We start from the raw sequence: 23,097 nt of genomic DNA, 5'->3' as shown, positions 1-23,097 counted from the left end.
CATTTAGGAAGTTCAGAGCTCTTGCTGGTTTTGCAACAGCTTTACTCACAGGCAACAAAGTGTTTTACAACCCCGCTTCTTCCTACCGTCTCCTATTCTGGCTTGCCAGGTTTGCTGGGCTCTTACGTAGCTTCCCAGTGCTGCAGATTCCCACAGGGATCTGGGCCTCTCCTGTCTCTCATCATCTTAGGAGGAGACTCTGCGTGTGTGTGAAACAGGCTCAGTCTCACTCCTCAGTGGTTCTGCTTTCCTTAGGCCTTGCCTAATTAAATGCCTGCTTACTGCCCACCACCTCCAGTTGCCAGCAGGCACAGGTGGGTGGGGAGCGCTGCTGTGGGGCCCCTGAACTCTCTGCAGGAATGCAGGATTTCACCACAAACTGCTGGAAGTAGGAGCAAACAGAAACACAGCTACGCCCGCCCTGTCCCAGCCCACCGTCTCACAGCAGTTGATGTGCATTTATACGCAGGACACTGCTGCCACCCCCCCCCCCCCGCCCCCGCGCCTCCTTCACAGCATCAGCTCTGCACGACAAGCACCCATCGTGCCCCAGGAGGACTGGGAACATTCCTGCCTCGCTACAACCCAGAGGACCCCTCACTGGCAGCACAGCCGTGCTGGTGTCCTGCGCTTCCATAAAGGAATGCAGGAGACAAACCCCAAGCCTGCTTCCCCACTCAGTGACCCGGTGACAATTTCAACTCTGCTGCTTGAGCACCAGCAGCCGGACCCGCTGCCCTTAGGGTAGCGCCTGGGTACGGCCGGGAAGGGCTGGGATGCCAGGCTGTAGTAGCGCTGCAGCCACCACCAAGCAGACAAGGAACAGCCAGGTACCAGTTGTCATCTGTGTTAGTCCCCACTTGAAATGAGGGCTGCTTGTTGTTTGTGCACGTTTTCCTACATGTCACAGTTTTGATGTAACTAGTGCCAATGGAATGCAAGATAAACAAAGGGTTTTAGAAGGAAACTCCAAAATCATTGTATCATCTAGTACATGAAGAAATAGGCAAAAAGAGACCAAGGACGGGGAAAATAAATTGAATTAGAAGCTGTATTTCAGTATAGCAAAACTAACTTGGCCTAATTAATGACCTCTTAAGTTAAAAAAAAAAATTTAAAAATATCTGCCTGGGTCAGCACCTACAGTGTCTTTTTTTTTCATCTAAGCTGCCATTCAGCAGTGCGACATACTGGCCTCACTGGCTGAAAGGCGGCCTGTGTGGTACAGCAAGTTAAATTACATACAGGTAAGCATATAATCACCGCTGGCCCTTTCAGCTTTGAAATGGCTGCATTTGTGTAAATCCCACACGACTACTTGTATGGGTGGCATCTTACAACACTGGGCAAGAAAAACACAGCAACGACATACAGCTGCACACAGACACATTGTCTGCGGGTTAGCGCAGCATCTCCCAAAGGACAGCTGGAGTTCAAAAGACTGAGCCAGGAAATCACCTGAAGGCATCCCAGTTGTTCACCAGTGCCCCAGTTTCCAGCAAGTTGTACGCTTGGCGTCTGCAGCAGCTGGAGTCTATTCTTTTCCTTTCTAAAGGTTACCAGTACAGCCCTGTGCCCCAGTCTGTGCGTCAGAGCTGTCATTTCAAGCCATCTGCAACATGCTGCTGATACAAATGTTAACTTGTTCGCTCCTCAAAACATGCAAGAACAGAGAGAAAGCTCATCGAACAATGATGTAGAGCTTTGTAAGGCCTTTCTCGCCCACTTCCTTCCAGAGACCTGTAAGATCACCTGAGGAAAATTCTGTAGTAGGGAAGAAGATCAATTTTCTTTGTAGATCCTGAACTTACAGTACTTGTATGCTATTTAATTGCTTTAGCTACTTTTCTTCATTTTTTTTTTTTCAGTGGTGCACTGGAAGCTTATGTTCAATCTGTCCGAACGAGAGAGGGAAAGGAGTTTGCACCGGTCTATCCCATAATGGTTCAGCTGCTGCAGAAAGCGCTGTCGACCTCTCAGTGAATGCATGTGGACAACGCAAATAAGGAAATGGACAGTAACACAGCCAGGGTCTTTGGTGCCACAGCTGCACCGAGGGGTCATGTAAATTCTTCCCAAATACACAAGCTTTACAATGAAATGTGTTTACCTACTTCAGCTATGAAACTTCTGTCTTCTTCCTTTACTTTCCCATTGCAGGAACTTACTTATTTATACAGAAATATTAAAGGAAATCATACAAAATTTATGTGCTGTAAATCTACATCTAATAAAAACGATACATTGCTGCGTATCTCAAATAAGGAAGTAGCTCTTTTCCTACAAGTACAGTTTTAAACCGTTGGATACATTTTAGCCTTATTCAGAAAATCATACTTTGAAATGCTAGAATCATCAGTTTCCATCTAAAAATCACTAATTTTAACACAAAAAAAAATTTATAAATAGCATAAATGATTTTCTAGTGCATTGCTATCCGCTTTGAAATATTTCATCTTGATTTCAACTCTTTTTGCTTAAACTGTAATAAAGAACATTGGCTATCCAATCCTGAATTCAGTCTGTGAAATTCTTCAGCAGCCTTCCTGGCTGCAAAGCATCAGAATACAGATGGAGGGACTTCCACGCAGAACAGGCTCATCTCCGGTTGGTCTCCTTCATTTTATAAAATACACAACACCAAATTTTAATGAATTTATTTGAAATAAAATACAAGAATATAGTGTGCAAAAATCTTAGGGGCAACATCATGTAGACAAGTGTCATGAACTGAAATTTACAGTTGTGATTCTTAAAAAAAAAAAGAAACACACAGCTGTTTAGTACATGAAAAGCCATGATTGTAAAAGGTCACAGCAGAAGCAATTGTAATCCTAAAGCAGCCGCTCTAATTTTAGACAGTTGGAGGAAAAAAAAAAAAGTAAAGTGCAAGTGTTGCACGTATAGTTAAGTGCAAAGTTTGCCCCCACCATAAAGATGTCTTATGGCAAAATAAAATATTGTAGAGTATGTGGCAAAGACAAAACACAGAGTTAAAACTATGATGGTGACGATAGCAACAGCACCATTTTTCTTGAGATAACGCTATTTATTCATTTCATCCCGTCACAGGCCATCGTTTCCACTGGAAATAACAGCTCTCACTAGTGCCAGCTGGTGCGAAATATCTCACTTGTGGATACAAACTCTACACATGGCAACCCAAGCAGCGGCTCCCGTGCTACATTACACTACGCTCTCCATTTTCCACATGTTCTGGTAACGCGGTGGCATCTGGGCAGGCCGGGAAGCTACAGGCTGATAATACATTTTGCCATTTCAGAAAATCCCAGGCCGCAGGATCGTAATTAATAATATGGTGTAATACATATTAATCAGCAATATAAGAATCAATGTATATAAACAGCTGTTACGTATTCTAAAATTCCCCTTTTTGTACATTTTCTTTTAAAAATAAACATTTATACAAGTCTCCTCCGCCTCTTTCTAAAGTACTTTAGCACCACAGGATATCCATTTTCAAGCCTATATTACCTGATACATATATGAAGTCTGGAAGAAAAATAAGGCAATTTGGTTTAAAATGTTGATAGTTTTAGCTTACTTAATGTTCTATTGTAAAAAGCAAATCTGCACTCATATTAGATCATCTCCGACTTGATGGTGCCAGTATTTTATGGTCACTCAAAGTCACCACAAATAGTAAGACCTTGATCTTGCAGCTTCTTGCCATCAAGCAACAGCCATTTGGTAAATACAGAGTTAACAGGGAAATTCTGGCTTAATGCTGTTGTGAGCCCTGAGAAAAGAGAAGAGAAAAACAAGTTAGCGGTTACCAAGCAAAGGGGAACATTAATAAGACAGTGTACCTGGGGCTTTCAAAACAAGTGTTTCCTACATTTAAGATAACGTCTTAAGTGTAACGTCTCATTAAAAAAGGCCAGCCCATCGCTACTCCTCTCAGTTATACACAAACACCCCCACCACCGAGTTCCCTGAAGCTCACAGGCGCACGTGTGAAGTGAACCTGATCTCGCCCTCCAATGCCCAAGACTGCAGCAGCGTAAAAACCAGAATAAATAAATGGTATTATTTTAACTAAACCCACAAGGAAGTCTAACAGAAGCTGTCACTGTTGATTAAAATAGAATACAGTGAACAGAAAAACAGCTTGTTCCTAGCAGCTGGGATTTGGTGAAACCTTCTGCAACAAGGGACTGAAAACTCGGCACCAAGGATGCACGGCATTAAGAAGCAACTTTAATGCTGGAGCATTTCTTACTCAGTCTTAAGGCAACACTTGGATATAGGCTTGAGACAGGCAGCCTCGTTTACACATGAAACGAAAGGGGGCAATTTGAGGATGAAATCTTAAACCTGTGAAGTCCACAACACACTTGATGCTCCTACCCAGGCATAAAATGGCAAATGGAAGGACCTGCCACTGTGCACCTCAGTGATCTTTCCTTCCAATCTACCCTCCAGAATTGCCTTTTTTTAATGTTCTCTTTATATGACTTCTTAGCTGGAAAGCCCTTATCTTGCCCAATACATGTGCCACCTATTAATACACTCCTGCAGACTCTTAAATTGACTGCATTCTTCAAAGTGGAAAACAATTTATTTCCCTACAGAATAAGCGTTATCTGTTGTATTTATTTTACAATTAAAATGTAGTAATAAATGGAAGGGATTAATGAAAAAAAAAATTACTTTGCCCCCTCTATAACTTCATATATGCTGATATAAATTAAGAGTAAAAAAGATAGAAAATGGTAAAGAACAAGCCTTTACTGAAGAAAAATGAGACCATGAATCACAAGAGAGGATGATTTTGTGACAGTTTAAATGTTTCTCAGGGGAATGGACACAGGCAACTTAGGTACAACCTTTTAAACTCAGTTACTTTGAAGAAAAGATCATGTCCCCCTCTGCAGTTCAGAAGCACGCTCACTTTCAGTCCAACGGAATTCACCGAACACTCACAAAATATTCACAGACAGACCCTCTCCTGATCTGCCTCCTGCCAGCTGTCCAAAAGCAGGTCACACACAGAGGAGTAACGTGAAGGTTTGGGCTACCAGGAGCGAAGCAGACAGCAGATCCTGTTCAGCATACCCTGAACAAAACCAACTGCAGCTACCATATGAACAAATTTAACTGCATAATGAGAAGACTGCTTCACAAACATACTGAATTTGTTCGTTTTCGTTTCCAACAGTCAGGATTTAAACGTTTCTGTTCTTCCGCCAAGGCCTTGGCTTCTAGCGTGTACATCCGTCTTTCTTCATTTTTCATTTTCTTCCACCTGTCACCGAGTATCACACTTATGGCTCTGCAAGATAAATGTTTATAGTACGGTAAGGACAGGGTGTTAAGAAATACCTTATTTTTCTTTTATATCTCAGCACCTTAAAAAAGACAAATGTGGAAAAAAAAAACCACATAGAAGAAATAAATTCTTTAATTTCTATCTTTAATTTTTTTTTTAAGTAGTCGTGTTTCTGAATATCTTCTCATACTTCTTGTAACAGCTAAACAGCTGAGACTTCTGTGTTAGCTGAGCAGGGGCCAACGCACACTCCTGCATTTCCAAGGGTGTACATTTCAATACACAGCAACATGCGTAAACCAGCAGAACAGGGATGTTAAAAAAAAAACCACCACCAGATGGTAACTCACATTTGTTTTGCTCTGCTTTCCTACGAGAGGATCATATGACAGATCTGCTGAAAATATGTTCTCTAATAATTAGGGCAATGATGTGAATATGACCTCAGCCAAACAAATATTTGATTAACTGCAAAGCCCAGTGTCTATTTAATAGATGTGTGCGGCTTCCTCCACCTTTACTCCATTCTGGGGAGAACACGAGTGGGTGGAATGGACTGGTAAGTCCCCGTTCCGATGCAAAAGGAACGGTTTGTTCTAACACACCTATCATTATTTCCAGAACCTGAACGAACTGCTTTTCCTACTCCTTATAACCTTGATGTCTTTTGGACAGTATTTCCCCATATTATCTTGCCACACTGCTTAACTGCGCTCCCAAATGTTGGATCGATATTCCATTAAAGCTTTAACTCCATCCTTCAGCTGAATGAAAATCTCTGAACAACAGCTCTTTTATCAATGACAACTGCTGAACTACTGAGTAGGTAGGCTTTGGCTTCAAGTTACGATGATGGAAGTGCTACGACCAGCTTTAAGAAAGTGATGTACACAGTAAGTACAGCGCTTATCACATTAAAAAGTTTGTTGCTGGCAGCAAATATGCATCGACCTCCTAACAGAATCAAGAAGAGCAGAGCGTCATCAACCATTTCCGCAGCATTTCAGGTACAGCAATTCTGAAGGCTTTTCTGCACCATTTCAACCAGAAAATGGATTTTAATCCTGCAAGACTGCGTAGTACCGTTCAGACTTCCACGAGCTGCCAAGCACTCGGAGCACAGCAAGGCGGCCACTGGGGCTGCCATTAAGCCCGTGCTGTCACATGCTCTGATGACTCCTCAGAGCAAACTCCTCAAATTGCAACCAGATCCCATCAACATCAAATCCATTTGCACAGCCTCTCTGGCAATGGATTTGCTGGCTTTCTATCCAAATTAAGAGCCAGTATCTTTGGTCTGTCATCAGAAGCACACACACTCCAGCTTCATTAGCAGATTTTTTGCATTTGGGCAGGATCCAGAGGCAAATCAACAGCATCAGAAACCTGCCTGGTTTTGCCACCAGTTTGTACGAGGTCTCTCACAGCCCCAGGAAAGGACACACTGACCCACAGAGAGCAGGTTTGCTGAAAAAGCCACTGCATTTCCAGTAAAGATGCACTATGAAATCTTTGTATTTCAAATGCAAAAATATCTATGTATCTTATACCTCCAGAGACAAAAGTGCACTGAGGCACTGAAAGCGACTACAGATCTGTACGTTTTAAAAACTTGAGAAATGTAATGCAGAGAAAAAAGGTCCATTTCTCCAAGGAAATGTTTCTGTGAGTGAGCCACTGAGACTGAAAAAAAGATGTGCACAGAGAAACTTCCTGACACAGCAGAGACCTAATTCTCCAGACCAGAAACAAGAGAAAACTGACCATCCCACACCACTGCCTTACGCGCCCTTCACCTCATCAGAACTTCGCAGCGCTCTCTACCCTGCCTTCGTCCTCTTAACATGCTGGTAAGAGAACTGACAACGCTTTAGCCACAGACTAATGTGCAGGATGCAATCCCTCATACTGCAGTTAATTCAAAAGAATTGGCGAACAGTAGTTGAGAATGCCTCAAGTTTACTCAGTAATGATGTTCAGCACGAACAAATGCTGTTAACAGTTTAGGTGATTTTCTTCATCTTTAGAATCTACACTACTCAAATTAATCAGGTATTTCTGAACGCACAATCAAGTCCAACTATGGTTACAGAGAGGATATCTAGAACAGAAACAAGTGCTACCCTAACATCAGTTTCTCAAGTACGGTCTTACGGCCCACAATATCTTTAAGTATGATGCAAATGCAGACTTGTGTTTGAATGTTCACAGCTTGCCATCTTGTTGACATGGTCTGAGCTGTTTTGTCTCAGAACAGACCGCTTAATTGAGAATACTCTCAACTTCTGTCCTTTCTTACATGCACAAGAAAAATAAAATAACTGTAGCAAACATACAAACTCCAGTGTAGGGAAATGGGTACTACATGTAACCAACTGTGAGATCTACTCAATAATCTGAAAATCACACATACTTACATTTAAAAACGTGACTCTGAACAGTTAAATTAGTAAATGCCCCAGCAACACTGAAGCGACAGTAGTTGAATGCCTATAAAATCACTTATCACTACCTCTTACGATTTCTTCTGTACTGTATTTTATAGATGCCAAGAAACTGCATCCAAATGCACTCACTGCCTTCCACACGGGACAGGGAGCAGGGCTCTCTGAAGGTGACTTGTAACTTTGTCACCACTTTCCTTCAGTGTAAACCTGCTCACTGAAACATTCAACTTATTTTCACATCCACCCAGCTGCAGCTCCAGTCCACTGCATCCATTTGAAAACAGCATTTTAAATTGAATATATAACCATCATAAACTTCCCTGACATTCTGTTCGATTCCTCACTGATAGTTGCCATGAATTTGAAGGCAGTAGATCCGCTTCACTGAAATGACCGTAAATGCTGCAGAACATCATTGCCAGGACACACAAGACTGGCTGGGATTTAAGGATGTGTTATTTCTATAGTAGGATTTTATTTCTCAACACTACTTACAGCCTCCTTACTAGAATGTTATGAAAAAGCCAAAACCTGTCACCTTTAGTTTTTACCAGATCTAGTACTAGAATTTTTACGTGACAACGTAATTTTTAGAGTAACAGTTTTCATGATGTTATATACATAAAAAATCTGATTATAAGACAGTGCATGTTCGTGTGGTTTAGTTTATATTTACATATGCACAATTAGCATAAAATACTAAGACTATTTAAAACATATATAATGGACATCTTTATAAAAAAAATGTTTAGACACAAACGTGCATATAAAAACGAAAAATCCAAACCAACAAAGAGCCCTCCCCCAAACACACAATCATATGACTCTTCCTGCAAGTTTTAGCAGATTGTTGGGACGCCTTCAGGACAAGCAAGATTTGGCAATGTACTGTTTGGATTAAGATCTTTCAGATATCCTAACAATCAGTACTCCATTATTTCAGACTGCAAATACATGATCGTAACCTCACTGAACCTCACTTTCTAGACTAAACCAGAAGAACTAGAAATCCCCTTTTTCCATTACAACAGATGAGCAGAGAGCCTGGAACGTTTTTCCCCATGAACATTTCTCACCAATGTAAACAAAGCCTGTTGTGTATTTGTGACTCTGCGGTGCACGTATATACATATGTCAGCTGCTTCACCCAAATGCTTTCTCAGAAGGTAAGGCTGCCAAAAATGGCCTGTGCCAAATTCACTGAGCAGTGTAAATATTTAAAGTCCACCTATAAATTAAGTTTTGAGTTAGCAGCTTTCAAAACTTGTTCTTAAAACAATATACACACGTTTTATTTCCAATGCAAAATTCAGTCCACTTAAAGTGTGGGACACAGATATTCGGCTAGCTCACCACTAATAACAAAACTACAATGTTCTACCATTACCTGTTGTCTTTCCCTGGATACATCTGAGTATATTCAACTCTGTATTTTTTGGCAAAGAGCATGAAGGCATTCATTGGTCTTTTGCACTTGTTTGGAGAAGTGGCACTCACAGTACTTGCAGTCCCTGAGCTGTGGCTTTTGCCAGCTTTGCTGTACAAAGAACTGGAGGAAAGATGTGACGATGCAGTGGGCACACAGTTTTTACTACTGCATTCTGATCTCTCAGCATCTTGATTGTTTGATCCTCCAGAAGACAGAGAAGCGCGACGCTGGCGAGCCATGCTGCTTAGCACATAAACTGCAGAGGAATCCATTGGTGTAAAATCATAACTACAAGAAAAAGACATATCATAGAATGATCAAGTAATTTTCATGTAAAATCCCTAAATAGCTGCTCACTCTTCATCTGTATGACATTTCTAGTATTCTGGTCTCTTTTGTGTGACATAATGAAACTGTGCTTGATACAGATGTCAATTAAAAAAAAAAGTCTGGCAGATGAATTAATAGGATTTTTCAATTTGATAGTGGATTGCAACTTTGCAAGAGCTGCTGTGTACTATCAACTCCCCAGCTGTCTATCAATCAATTTATACACTGTCTTCATCCTCTTTTGAAATAAGTTTCTTTCTGCTTCTGTCCTTACCATAAACCAAATCTGGTCAGTGAATGACCAGGTACTGAAAGGGACAACTGACATGCGAAAGGTAAGCGCTGAGTTCACTTGCAAATATCTATTGATTACAAATATGAAACAATTACACTAAAATAAATATTATATACACTACTGTATACCTAACATATCTAGGCAATTAAATATGTATTATTTTACGAACCTTCTACTGAGATTTAAAAAATTGTTTAAAGACCCATGATGTTGCAGACTATTTTATTCAAAGCTGACAGACGTCTGCCCTCTAGTGACAAAAATGTGAGAGTCCCCCCTACTTCAACAGCTTAGATGAGTTGTTCCCATACAATTCAGACCTCCAAAAACTACAAACTGTTGTAATTTTTTGTTGAGCAATAAGTGTAATGAACCTCTAAGCACTACAGAAGAAGTTTAACTCCACAGACTATTTGTTATCATTTCCAGGTGTGTGCAGGTCTGGGAACCTCAGGCTGCCCCACCTTTAGTATGTTCCATGGAGAAAACACACTTGCAAAGGTGCTACTCAATCGTGAATCTAAAACACTAAGTTACCACCACAAAATAAACACAAAATGTATGCAACCCTAAGACTCCTCTCCCCCACTGCTCGATGTGGCTATAGGTGCATAATTTATGGCAAAAATAAGGGCTCCAAAGAGCTTGCTTCCAAACGCAAAGTAGACTCGCAAGGAAATGCTGCAAGTGGCAGCCCAGCCCTCGTCTGCAAAGGCAGCCCCTTTCTGGGGGATGGAACCAAAAGCAAGGGTGAAGCCTGAAGACTTCTCTCCAAAATCCCTTAGAAGAGTAGAAAGCAACAAAGAAGGGATAATGCTGACAACCTTGCAGGCAAGTTCACAAGACAATGAGAAAGTCCAGCACCCCTCCTATTCCTAATCTTCCTGTAACACAGCAACAGGATTTTGTTTTTTAATTCTTCTGTCCTGTTAACCACAGCTGCTGCTACTGCACGCTCCTTTCTCAGTGACTTACTCCCTTCTGCCCAGAAAGAGAGAAGGAACTTGAAGTGTCCAGGCAGTATTCAGCTGAGCTGCAGGATTAATAAGAAGCCACAAATCAAATTTTTTCAGTGAGATGTAAACAGAATAAGTCTAACAGCTCTCTACATATGCACTCCAAAACAGGAGTTAAGAAAAAGAAAAAAAACCCAGACAGCAAATGAATGAAGACAAGCAAACCGAACTCACTCTCTACCCTAGACTGAAAAAACCACAAGTTTCTAGGGCCTGAACTGCAAACAGCATTTTAAATCATTTTTCTTCTATTGTAAAAAATAACAAAAACAGATGCAAAAGAGCTAACATCATAGGAGAAGAGTGATTCTACTAAATCTAGAAATCTCAAGACAGTATGGAAAAAAGTCTTTATTAAGTAATACTGTTTCCTTAGAATCTTGGAATAACTTATGTTGGACCTCTGAAGGCTATCTGGTTAAACCTCTTGCTCAAAGCAAGGCAAATCTCAAAGTTTATCAAACTTTGAAGTTAGTTAAGTTTGGTACATTAGAAAAGAATCACAAAAAGCAGAACATACAAAAATAGTAAGAGCAAATTACAAAAGTACTGTATTCTAAAGCCATAGCACATGCAGTAGTTACTAAGAAGCTACTCAGGTAATTCAGATACACAGCTGCATAAGAAGCACGTGTTAACAGCTGGCAGACATACCACTGTGGGAAAACAGCATTAGGTTTTTCAAACACAACCCACTTTACCTGAAGAATTTACACAGATAATGTCTGTATTTTTACTGCTTTATCTAATCTGGTTTAAACGATCATAAACAAGGGCCGAAAAGTTATTTCACCCCAAGATATTACTTTGCAGTTTAGCAGAGCACATAATTACACAGCTTTCCTAGTATTCAGTCTTCATTTTCCCTCTTTTATCTTGTTATCACCAAAAGTATTCTCTCTTTGCTCTACATAATGCTTCAAATTCTTGTAGACTTAAGGTGCCTACTCATGAAATACAAAAACCACTGAGGCCACTTTATCCAAAAATTACCTTTTAAATGTATCAAAAACACCTGAATCATCAAAGTTAATGGCATCAGGGTGTCCAGGAGGTAGACACAGATCTCCAAGATGCATTTCACAGCATGGAATGCCATGCTGTACCACAGTCAAGCTTGGATAAAAAGATGACCAACCTGAAGTGGTAAAGAGTTAAATTAGACAAACGGCCAGACAATCTCTCTAGTTCTTAACCGGAGCAATCCTATATCTCTAAATTATGTCATTTATAAAAGTGTTCTGATGTTGTTTCTTTCACTCAAAAGAGAAATCAGAAACACTTACTCAGGGAATTCTTACTGCAAACAGTTTATTTTTATCTCAAGTAACATCTCATTCTAGCAAAAAAAGTAATCAAAACCTGGAAACTTTTATCATCTGAAGTTCCATATTTAGCAAGCGAGAAAAGCCTCCCTTACTTGCAGCTTTCCTTTCTCCCCCCAATTTTTCTGTTTTCCGGAGCTCCATTTATATACTTCACCAAATCTTTCCTCAAGAGATATGCAGTATTCCTGTAGCTTTACAGTTTCTTTATTCAAATTCTGGATTTCTTTACAAAGATAGCCAGTTGATTCTACAACACTGCTTTTATTTACTTCTTGAGCAACATGGGGCACGAATATAATGTGCAACCACTTTCTAAGAATATTTTAATATACAACCAAGTATACTGGTAGTATTTCATACCTTTATTTTTAACATAAAAAGGATGATCGAGTCTGCATTCCACTGTAAGCAAGCCATCTTCCACTGTGCCGGGATCAAAAGTCAGCTTCAGCACTGACTCACCAAAGGAAATGCTTTCTTCGTGAGAAATCAACTTCAATCCATCGGAACCGTAGTCCTATAAACATACGTATGGTTCAAAGTTTTTCCCCCAAGAAAAGCATGTACCTGTGAATACTACAGGTGTATATCCATCATCTTACAATGTATCAAAAACCACCAACATTCTAAGTGCTCTTGCTACAAATTAACAAAGATGATATATCATTTTATATATATCCTTATGTAATTATATATCAAAATATAAACTAAAGATGATATAACATTCAAAACATACTTAAATGAACTCAGTTCAACTGCTTTACAGTACAGTGATCAGCTCTAGACAACTTCAGTATAAACCTGTCCTCCTGAGACAGTAATTAAAGGCTCAGGGATAATTTAAGAAACTAAATATTTTGAAACAAATGTATTAGAACTAACAGCTACCTTGTAAGGACTCACTGGAAGATTTTCCTCTTTTCCACAGCTTTCAGATCTTGCAAAATCTTCAACATCCTGCCATTCTTTATTGCGTCCTTTATGAAAGCACAAACGAGAGCCTAATAGATTTTTTCAAGAAAAAAAAATAATTACTATTATATAAAAAAGTCGGGCGGGGGGGAGGGACAGACGAAACATATACTTATTCAATGATACAAGTTATTTTACCTTTTAGAAAACAATGCCAAACAGTTGAGGGCCAGGAGTGGCACCATCCTAAATCATCATCATCTGAAAGTGATGACATGCAGAAAATGCCAGATTCTGATTCACTATTCGCCTATTAAAAAAAGCAAAATGGTGTTGATATTTTACTGTGGAAGATTTTAGGGCTGCTCTTACACGTCTGTAGACACACTCTCTAATTTACGTATGCGTCATAATTTTGACTTAGATACTAACAGGAATGTAACATGAAGATAAAGATTCAAAGAATGCAGTAAACGTGAATGGAGTATTTTAATCTCCTTTTCTCGAAATGCGCTATCCTAAATCTTTGGGTTTCATTCTCGGAGATTCATTTGCGCACCTACGCTTAGATAGAATCCTAGAATCACAGAATGGTTAGAGCTGGAAGGGACCTTCAAAGGTCACCTAGTCCAACCCCCCGGCAAGGAGCAGGGACATCCCCAACCAGATCAGGTTGCTCAGAGCCCCGTCCAACCTGGCCTTGAATGCTTCCAGGGATGGGCCATCCACCACCTCTCTGGGTAATCTGTTCCCGTGGTCTACAACCCTCATTGTAAAAAAATTTTTCCTAATATCCAATCTAAATCTACCTCCCTCTATTTTAAAACCACTGCCCCTGGTCCTATCACAACAGGCCCTGCTGAACAGCCTCTCCCCATCTTTCCTGTAGGCCCCCTTGAGGTACTCTAAGGCCGCTATAAGGTCTCCCCAGAGCCTCCTCTTCTCCAGGCTCAAAAGCCCCAACTCTCTCAGCCTGTCCTCATAGGAAAGGTGCTCCAGCTGTTTGATCATCTTCATGGCCCTCCTCTAGACCTTCTCCAACTGGTCCATGTCCTTCTTATGTTGGGGGCTCCAGAAATGGACACAGTACTCCAGGTGGGGTCTCACCAGGGCAGAGTAGAGGGGGAGAATCACCTCCCTCGACCTGCTGGCCACGCTCCTCTTGATGCAGCCCAGGATGCGGTTGGCCTTCTGGGCCGCAAGGGCGCATTGCTGGCTCATGTTGAGCTTCTGGTCCATCAGCACTCCCAAGTCCTTCTCCTCAGGGCTGCTCTCAATCCATTCTCCTTGCCCAGCCTCTATTTGTGCCTGGGATTGCCACAACCCAGGTGCAGGACCTTGCACTTGGCCTGGTTGAACTTCTTGAGATTGGCACGGGCCCACCTCTCCAGCCTGTCAAGGTCCCTCTGGATGGCATCCCTCCCTTCCAGCATGTTGACGGCACCACACAGCTTGGTGTCATCAGCGAACCCCACCGTCCATGCCGCCGACAAAGATGTTGAACAGGGCCGGGCCCAACACAGACCCCTGAGGGACGCCACTTGTGACCGGTCTCCACTTGGACATCGAGCCATTGACCACCACTCTCTGAGTCTGGCCATCCAGCCAACTCCTTATCCACCGAGTGGTCTGTCCATCAAACCCATGTCTCTCTAGTTTAGAGAGAAGGATGTCGTGCGGGACAGTGTCAAAAGCTTTGCACAAGTCCAGGTAGATGATATCCGTTGCTCATCCCTTGTCCACCAACGCTGTGACCCCACCATAGAAGGCCACCAAATTGGTCAGGCACAATCTGCCCTTGGTGAAGCCGTGTGGGCTGTCACAAGCATTTTACAAGCTATCATTGCCTGGTCATCCACAGAACCGCTCAAAGCACACGTTATTCTATGGTCAAATTACTGGAAAGCTGCAGGGGTAAGTCAGTTCTAGATATATCACTGGAAAAAACTCAGTATTTTTAACAGACAAGTTCCAGACACATTAATAGACAGAAAAGGAAGGAGTAGGACCAACAGTTTTTGTGCATCTAAAAGGAGACGGTTCCGTATTTCCTTTTCGAGACAGCAAACAAGTTAATACAATTTTTTAAAGCTTCCTATAAAAGCAATTGCAAGTGAAGCAGAGCTTTCTTACAATGTGATCTCTTCACAAAAATGTGGACTCTATGACGTAGCACTACAAGCCTACTGTGTTTAGCAAGAAGTAAATCTAGCTTCTTAAATAGAAATGGTATTAGAACTAAACATTATTTTTTTTAAAACTAGTTTCTCTTTCCGAAAAGCTTAACCATTACTCGTGCACCTTTATTTATTTTACAAATGTTTCAGAGTAACTCACTCTTTCATGTCTGACTGGTGTTTCATCCAAATCGTTCTTGGAGAAGTTAGGATCATTCTTCGAGGATCCTGGTGGAGGACGTGCATAGGAATGTAAACTTTTGCTTGTAGCTATTATGTGAACAGGAGATGATCTACAATAGAAAAATGTATTTTAAAACATTTCAGATTAAGGCAACACAAGACCTGGGCACCATTACTCTAAAATGCTTTTATTTAACAAATATTTCTGTTGGCATGAGCTGAATACCAAATAAACTCCCCACACACCAATACTCAAACGGGATGATTAAAGGGTGCAAGCTCAGGCAAAGGGAGTATTTAGCGTAACTCCTGCATAGCTTCTATATACCACCCAAATGACAGTACTACCTCCACATCAGCACCTGCTTGTCACAGTGCTGAGGTTTACACAAGTATCTTGAAGTGAATATCCCATTCTTAAGAGTGCATAAAGACATCTGCTCTGTTGTAATGACTAAATTCCAATCGCACTGCTGTTGACAGAACTGCATTTAATTTTCTTACTACAAACCTAAGATCAAAGCCATACAATTAAAAGGTGAAACCTAGAAATTTCTAAGATCCCACACTGCTTCTCACAGCCTTACAGAATTTACAGATCACAAATCTGAAACAGTATCAACAAAAAAATACATTGCATTAGATTTCCCATAAGCTCTTTAAAAAAAAAAATCCAAAGTCAGTGCACTAGTAAGTATTAAGACTTTAACACAACAAATTAATCTTATTTTTTCATCTGTTGCTTCATACAGAATAGTTTGGGTTGGAAGGGACCTGCAAAGGTCACCTAGTCCAACTCCCCTGCAAGGAGCAGGGACATCTCCAACCATATCAGGTTGCTCAGAGCCTCATCCAACCTGGCCTTGAATGTTTCCAGGGATGGGGGGCATCAACCATCTCTCTGAGAAACCTGCTACAGTGTTCCACCACCCTCACTATAAAAAACGTCTTCCTTTTACGTAAACTAAATCTACTCCCTTTTAGTTTAAAATCATTACTCCTTGTTCTATTGCAACAGGTCCTGCTAAAAACCCTGTCTCCATCCTTCTTATACATGACGCAAAGACCCATAATTTCTGAGCCTTCTGTGGTTAGGCAATGTCCTCATACCAACCTACCTCATTCGCAGCTGGCAATTAAGCAGCTTTTGCAACAGGCTCTGAAATGAGTCCTGTGCAATCTTCTGCAAAAGAATGAAGTTACTATACAGAAAGATCAAAACCAGGGCTCCAGTTCAAAGGGGCTCCAGTTCAAAGTCAGAGGGTGTGAAGAGTGAAGGAAGGGTTTCTGGAGACATAACAGTACAAATCTTAAGAGTTCAAAACTGAAATGAATGTCAGTACCTGTTATAAAAAGAGCACTGCATCAAAGGGCTCTGAGGACTTGTGGCTATATTTGCTAATTCTGTCAACCAGTTCACCCCATTCTCACAAGAATAACCACTTTCTGAATCGCTGCTTGAGGTATGTTGGTTCCATGAGGGCCTTGAACACTCCTGATGTGAAACATCGGCACTAAGCTGAAAAAGTGCAGGTGGGGTAGAATCTGTCTGCACAGCTTGTAGCTCAGGAAGATCATCTACAAACAAATGCACAAATTACCACAATTATACGCATTGATAAATTCTAGTTGACACCAAATCTTGCAAATAAAAATCAGAAAGGACCCATAATGAAGCAATTAACTTTATTTCCTCATACCACAATTACCAAAACCTATTCGTAATACTGACAAAATGGTCGCAGAAATAATCACATCTCCAGTCTATTATACATTCACATAAGCATTTAAGAAAAATATTAAGTAACTAGACAGAAATGTAGTTCTGGTAAAATGTTTTTACAGTTTTTACTAGACCGAGTAGTTTACACAAACCTGTACTGCAGAATTATGCAAAAGTAGCAACTTGCTTCGCTAAAATACTAAAACATTCAACAAAAGGCAACTAAATTAATCTGTCCTAGCAGGTGTGACACTAAAAATTATCAACATCAGGGGCTGTACAAGGTAAACTTTTCCATGTTTGCACCACAGAAACAGCTGGTATTAAACAGCTGGGAAGTCAGGAAAGCTGGGTATACAGCCTGGCAGGGGCGGATTCCTATCAATCATCTGCACGTTTCACCTGTTATATAGGACAGCAGAAGAAAGCTCAGCTTGTTAACAAAAGTCTGTGTTACATGCTCTCATGTAACTAAGTATCGTTATTCTTAATCACTCTATGACTTCAATTAAATGTGTTCATATGTCATTGATTATATTAATACTTTCTAATGTACACACTATTTTTCTCCAATATGTAAGAACGGAAGTTATATGTTCCTCTAGCCCAGAATCTCTATTTGCAGCTGATCTAAAGCAGTATCATTTCTCTTTAGGAGGAGCTCTTGAGCTTTCTGTTCATTATTCTTGTGACAAAAAAAAAAGCTCCTCTGGAGATTAGGAGCAGAAATTTGTAGCTCCGAGTTCAAGAACACATTTAAGTTAACAGGTCAGTGTGTCAGAACTGGAAATAGATGTCAGGGAAAAGACAGACTTCAGATGTCACAATTCACTGACGTATTCCCTGCCCTACTTAAGTTAAAAATCAGTAACCTCATTGAGTCAGCTTGCAGTAATTTCACTATAGGAAAACAACAAACTTCAGAATTTGGCTGCTTCTGAAAAAGTCATGTCATTTACCAAGTTCCATGTGCTCGTCACAGGATGCATATCCAGGAGAAGAGGGCAGGTTTTCATTACACTTCAGCAACTCCAGTGACTCATTCATCCCTGAAGTTCTCTTGTCCACTACCAGGAGGAGTTTCTGAACTGCATTAGGCATTTGATTTGTCTTCACTTCCCACACCATGTTAGGATGCTCCAAAGTATCTGACTTTAAACAGACAAAGGTTAAAAATTTGTATATACACAAACTGTTTTAGGTATTGCATCTGACAGGCTACTTCATTACCAGAACCCCAAATCCTCCATCATCTGTTGAGAATCACAGCATAATTTAGCTTGAAAAGGACCTCTAGAGATGATCTGGTACAATCCCTGCAGAAAGCAAAGTCAACTCCGAATTCAGATGAGATTGCTTCGGACTCTGGCCACTTGCATTTCTAGTACCTCAGAGGATGGAGATTCCCTAACATTTCTCAGGAATCTCTTCCAGGGACCACTCTTGCTGTAAAGAAGTTGCTTCTTACACACAGCTGGAACTTCCCTTGCCACAGCCTGTGCCCGCTGCCTCCAAAAGTCTGGGGTCATCTCCTCAACCATCACTCAAGCCAAGGTAAACAACATTCACTTGGTACCCGGAGCCACGGCTCCCATCAAAGAAAGCCACCAGACAGTCAGACAAGATTTGTCTCTCGTTACCCTGTCCCGGCTATTCCCAGCCACCTTCTTGTCTTTTAAGAGCCAGGACATGGCTGTCAGGAGGATATGCTCCACAACCCTCCTGCAGGCTAAGGTTAGGCTGACCTGCCTGTAGTTTCCTCACACCCTCCTCTCCTTGAAGCCAAGCATGACATCTTCTTCCTTCTAGTTACTGTGAGTCCTCCCACCACCAAACCCGCTGCCCTTCGGAGACCATCCTGACAATGACACCAGCCAGCTTCCTCTGACACATCCCCCCAGTCTCACCAAATTGCGCGTGGCCAGCTCACAGAACTGGCCTGCCCCCACCTTGCTCTTCCTCTACCGCAGACACACAGGTACCTCACTCCATCAGACGCACACTGCCAGGCCCAGGGACTCGGGCAGCCCGGAAGCAGGCCTTGCAAGTAAAGACCAAAGAGGATGCTGTCCTCAGCCTTGTCACTAGCTCATTTAGCATCAGGCCCTTCACCACTGGCGTATCCGCAGAAGTCTTTTTCACTGCCCGTCGCGTTCCTTGCTGTCTCTAACACATTTGACTGCTAACTTCCTTAACTGTGTTGTAAACTGAAAAAAAAAGCGGCCTCTACTAGTAGGGTTCACTGCAGTTTCATTTCCCCAAATCCCAGTACTATAATATTTATACCAAAACAAATATTCTAAATCATCTTCAGCACTCAGAGAACTGCGTGATTATTCTGCATAACCACTGCTTCTAAGAGCTGGAAAACAAGGTTATGCAGTCTATAGTAACACGGTTATCTACTGTTTTTTTCAGATGATGATGAATTAAAGCTACCATAACACAATTACCTTGTACTTCAATGAAGTGTCATTGAAAAAGTAATCATGAGTCCCTTACAAAAGAGCACAAAACACAGCTCAGTAAGAAAGAAGATCTGAAAAGTCTACCACATGCACATACATCAAGTATGGTATCACACACCACACTAGAGAAATACAAACAATAGCTAAAAACAGTCTAATATTTTCATGTAAAACAGTAAGCCTATCATCTTAAAATTTCCCTTAGTGCAATGCACAAAAAGCCATCTGATAACAATTATGAAAAAAAAGAGCTTCATTTTAATAAATGCTAAAAGGTATTGTGTGTATACAGCCAAAACTAACAATATTCCATGTTTTTACTCATTCTATAGTTTTCCATTCATTCTGCAGCTTGTCCTGTACACAATATAGTTCAGACACAACCCTTTAAATTACATATTGGCCCTACCAGAAGAGGCCTGACCAATCAGTAAATATTTTTTACTGGAAAATTTCTAACCTTCTCACCTCCTCATCTTTCAAATACATGCAAAACTTACATAAACTTGCATTCCAAACATAAAAAGATGTTTGACTCTACTCAAACGGCACGGCTACAAAAGCCACAACAGTGCAATTCTGATTTTAAGGACGTGGAGAGTGAAGGTGAGAGAATTGAGAACATACAATCAAATAAACTATCAATGCCATCTGTATTTCACCTTTAAGAAGCATCTTTAATGCAAATTATTCCTCTGTCATCCATAAGAGACAGTAAAATTACAGAACACCACAAGAGCAGAAAGGTCAGTCATTTCTGAACAGAAAAGTCAGGACCTTGATGACTATCTCTGAGTAATCAACTCTGAAAAACCACTCCTTGTTTTTCTGGCTTGTCTACCGTCCTTCCTTTCCCCTTTCTGCCTTATTTTTCCCCTCTATTTTTCTCTTTTTCTTTCCCATTTTCCTGCCAAAATAAATGAGCTAATTTATTTCGGGAATGTTACCTTCTGCCTTATTTCTACCAGATACTAAGGTCTGAAAGTACCTGTATCCCAACACACTGAAGGTCAGAGATAAGGCACAGACACAACACGCTAGTTTGACAAAAAAGATGGGTTTTTTGAGAAATGAACTGTTCTTCCAAGTCACAAGAATTTCTCTAAACCAAAGCCACTCATGTACAAAAGCCAAAAAAATAATCTAACAAATTATTTAAAAGGAAAACAAAAAGAAAAATGTGTGCAGCTTTACTTTTTTTTTTTTGGGGGGGTGTTTATTCTACTTGATTAAAGCCTGCTTTGGACACTACGCACTTCTCTTCTCCTCAGCCTTTCCATGTTTTGGAACTTCAAGGAAATGGTCATTACTTAGCTTCTAAGCTTTTTTTTTTTTTTTTAATTCAACTTCAGGTTCAAAACTTGTTGCGACAGATGTTTTCTAGAAGTAGTACGCTTCACAAGACAATAATTACTGCCATTTTCCTCAGAGGCTAAATTACTTTATTTACGAATTTGCGCTTTAAAACAAGTCAATCTGTCACGCTACAACAAATGGCAGTATTAACAAAGAGCTTATTAATGAAACCGTGTCTGTTTTTGAGAAATAAAAATAAATTCGGGACAAAAAGCAAACAAAGCCTGTGGCCGAGAAGGGGTTCAGCAGGAACCGGGCAGCCCCCACCCAAACCGCACTGCGCAGGACCGCCTGGCTGGAAGCGCTTCCCGTGGTTTCCCCCCTGCTGTTCCCCTCCCCCCCAGCCCACCGCCCAAGCCCCAGCAGTTCGGGGGGAACGGCTTCCCCGAGCCCGGCGAGCACACCCGCAAGCCCGGCTCTGCCCCGGGGGCTTTTCCCGGCGTGGCTGCTTCGCTCCAGGATCCTCGCTCCGCACCACGGGCGGAGGCCCGGCCGCAGGACGCGGCTCGGCGTGTTTTTGGCCACGACACGGCCCGAGCTGCGGCTCCTACCCTGCTCGGGGGGACGGGCCCTGCATCCGGCGGGCCGCGGGGGAAGCAGTGCCCCCCCCCAGGCCGCAGGGCGAACGCGGCTGTGATTGCATAAGGAGATATTTACGGCGGAGTTGAAGGCCCGCGAGCACGCACCAGTACGTGACTGCCCCTCGGGCCGCAGGGAGCGCGCCCCCGTCACCCCCCCCACCCCCCACCCCCGCTGGGCCGAGGCCGCGCCCGGGCGCGCGCACGCCTCCCCCCATCATGTGACCGCCGCCTGGACGCGGCCCTTGTTTATAAACTTCTGCCGGCAGCACGCATGCGCGCAAGGCTCCATTCATTCACAACTGCGTAACAGCTCGGCCCTGCCCGGGGGGGGGGGGGGAGGCGGCGGGGGCGCCCCCCCTCCTCCCGCCCCTGCACCCCCACACCCGCCGTGGCGGCGCCGGGCTCACCGGGCGCGAAGCCCCCCCAGCCCCCGTCCGCACACAGCCGCTGCTCCCCGCCGCGGGGCAGAGCGCCCTCGCTCCGACAGACCGGGGCAGGCGGGCGCTCCCCGGGGAACAAACCGGGGGGGTCCGCCCGCTCCATTCCCCTTGCTTTCGCGGCCTGGCGGCGCGGCTGAAGCGCCCCGAGGGCGGGCGGCGCCCCCACGCACCCCGTGGGTTTTAGCCCAGCGATGCGGGGGCGGGGGGGGGGGGCGGCTCCGCCGGGACGGGGAGGGAAGGCGCCCAGTAAACAATGTCCGGGCTGCCGCCGCCGCCGTCTGGCAGGACCCAACGGCCTCCTCGGCTCGGCGCGCGGCCGCCGCCGCTCACCCTCCATCCCTGTGGACCCTGCTCGTCCCCCGCCGGGGCCTCGCAGCCCCCAAAAGCGGCAGCTCCAAACTTTGCGGCACTTACCGAACCCGTCGCCATTACCGAATTCCCCTCGCCTCCCCCCCCCACCTCCTTCCCGCAAGGGAGTACCGTCCCAGCCTGGCGGCGCACGGTCGCCGAGTGGTCGAAGACAACGTTGCTCAAGCCGCAGCCGCTTCCTATTGGCTGTCTAACCTGCCTATCAAAAATCCGCCCGCAGGGCGGACATGTTTTGACTCGCCTGCGCAGCCGATTGCACCACGCGGCACATCAATCACATCCAAACAGCACCGCGATTGGCCAATGCCTCCGCCGGCACGCCGACGAGTATTCTGGGAGCCGTAGTCTTCGCCGCCACCACCGCCTGCCAACTTGCGTGCGATAAGACGACAGCCCCCAGCATGCCCCGCGCGGCGCTCGGCCGATAGTAAACAAGAGTCACAGGGACACGTGTACCCGCGCCGCTGGCCGCCCGGGCCCGCAGCCGCCCGCCGGGGCCTGCGCCGCGGTGAGCCTGCCCGCCAGTGAGGGGCCCGCGGCGAACCCGAGCGCGGAGAGGCGCTGCCTGACCTGGTGCTGCCGCGGGGGAGGCGGCGCAGGAGCGGCCGTACCGCTCTCCGGCGGCGGTGGGGGAGGGGGCGGCCCTGCTGGCTCCCGCAGCTCCGCCGGGCCGGGCGAGGCGAGGCGCGGGCCCCGAGATGGCGGCGGCCTCCGCGGCGGCTCACGGCGTCAGCGCGGAAACGGTGACCG

At 43.5% G+C, this 23,097-nt stretch overlaps 2 protein-coding genes across 3 annotated transcripts in view; one reads left to right on the top strand and one right to left on the bottom strand.

Annotated features, from left to right (window-relative positions):
- The window catches only part of COG5 (component of oligomeric golgi complex 5), a 187,734-nt gene extending 184,965 nt beyond the window's left edge, over positions 1-2,769 (top strand). Inside the window, exon 22 of the mRNA XM_086746499.1 lies at positions 1,869-2,769. Within this exon, the coding sequence (XP_086602625.1) occupies positions 1,869-1,983 (115 nt within the window). The 3' untranslated portion in view covers positions 1,984-2,769. The remainder of the gene's footprint in view (positions 1-1,868) is intronic.
- HBP1 (HMG-box transcription factor 1) lies at positions 2,643-22,489 on the bottom strand. Of its 2 annotated transcripts, none has more exons than XM_086746512.1 (11): positions 22,393-22,489; positions 18,093-18,285; positions 16,754-16,988; positions 15,388-15,520; positions 13,249-13,360; positions 13,027-13,139; positions 12,499-12,655; positions 11,804-11,948; positions 9,128-9,457; positions 5,155-5,296; positions 2,643-3,760 (listed from the first exon to the last, which is right to left on the bottom strand). In XM_086746512.1, the coding sequence occupies exons 1-11, from the start codon at positions 22,405-22,407 to the stop codon at positions 3,743-3,745; spliced, it is 1,593 nt and encodes a 530-aa protein (XP_086602638.1). In that variant the 5' UTR covers positions 22,408-22,489; the 3' UTR covers positions 2,643-3,742. The 2 variants fall into 2 exon arrangements, with proteins under 2 accessions (XP_086602638.1, XP_086602647.1); XM_086746521.1 differs by having other exon boundaries at positions 18,093-18,281; positions 22,393-22,416.
- Positions 22,490-23,097: the final 608 nt, after the last annotated feature.

Source organism: Chlamydotis macqueenii, chromosome 1 (assembly GCF_036417535.1).
Source record: "Chlamydotis macqueenii isolate bChlMac1 chromosome 1, bChlMac1.mat, whole genome shotgun sequence".
In the NCBI taxonomy this organism is placed as follows: domain Eukaryota; kingdom Metazoa; phylum Chordata; class Aves; order Otidiformes; family Otididae; genus Chlamydotis; species Chlamydotis macqueenii.
Note: the sequence above shows the minus strand (reverse complement) of the source record. Positions and strands in the feature narration are given on the sequence as shown.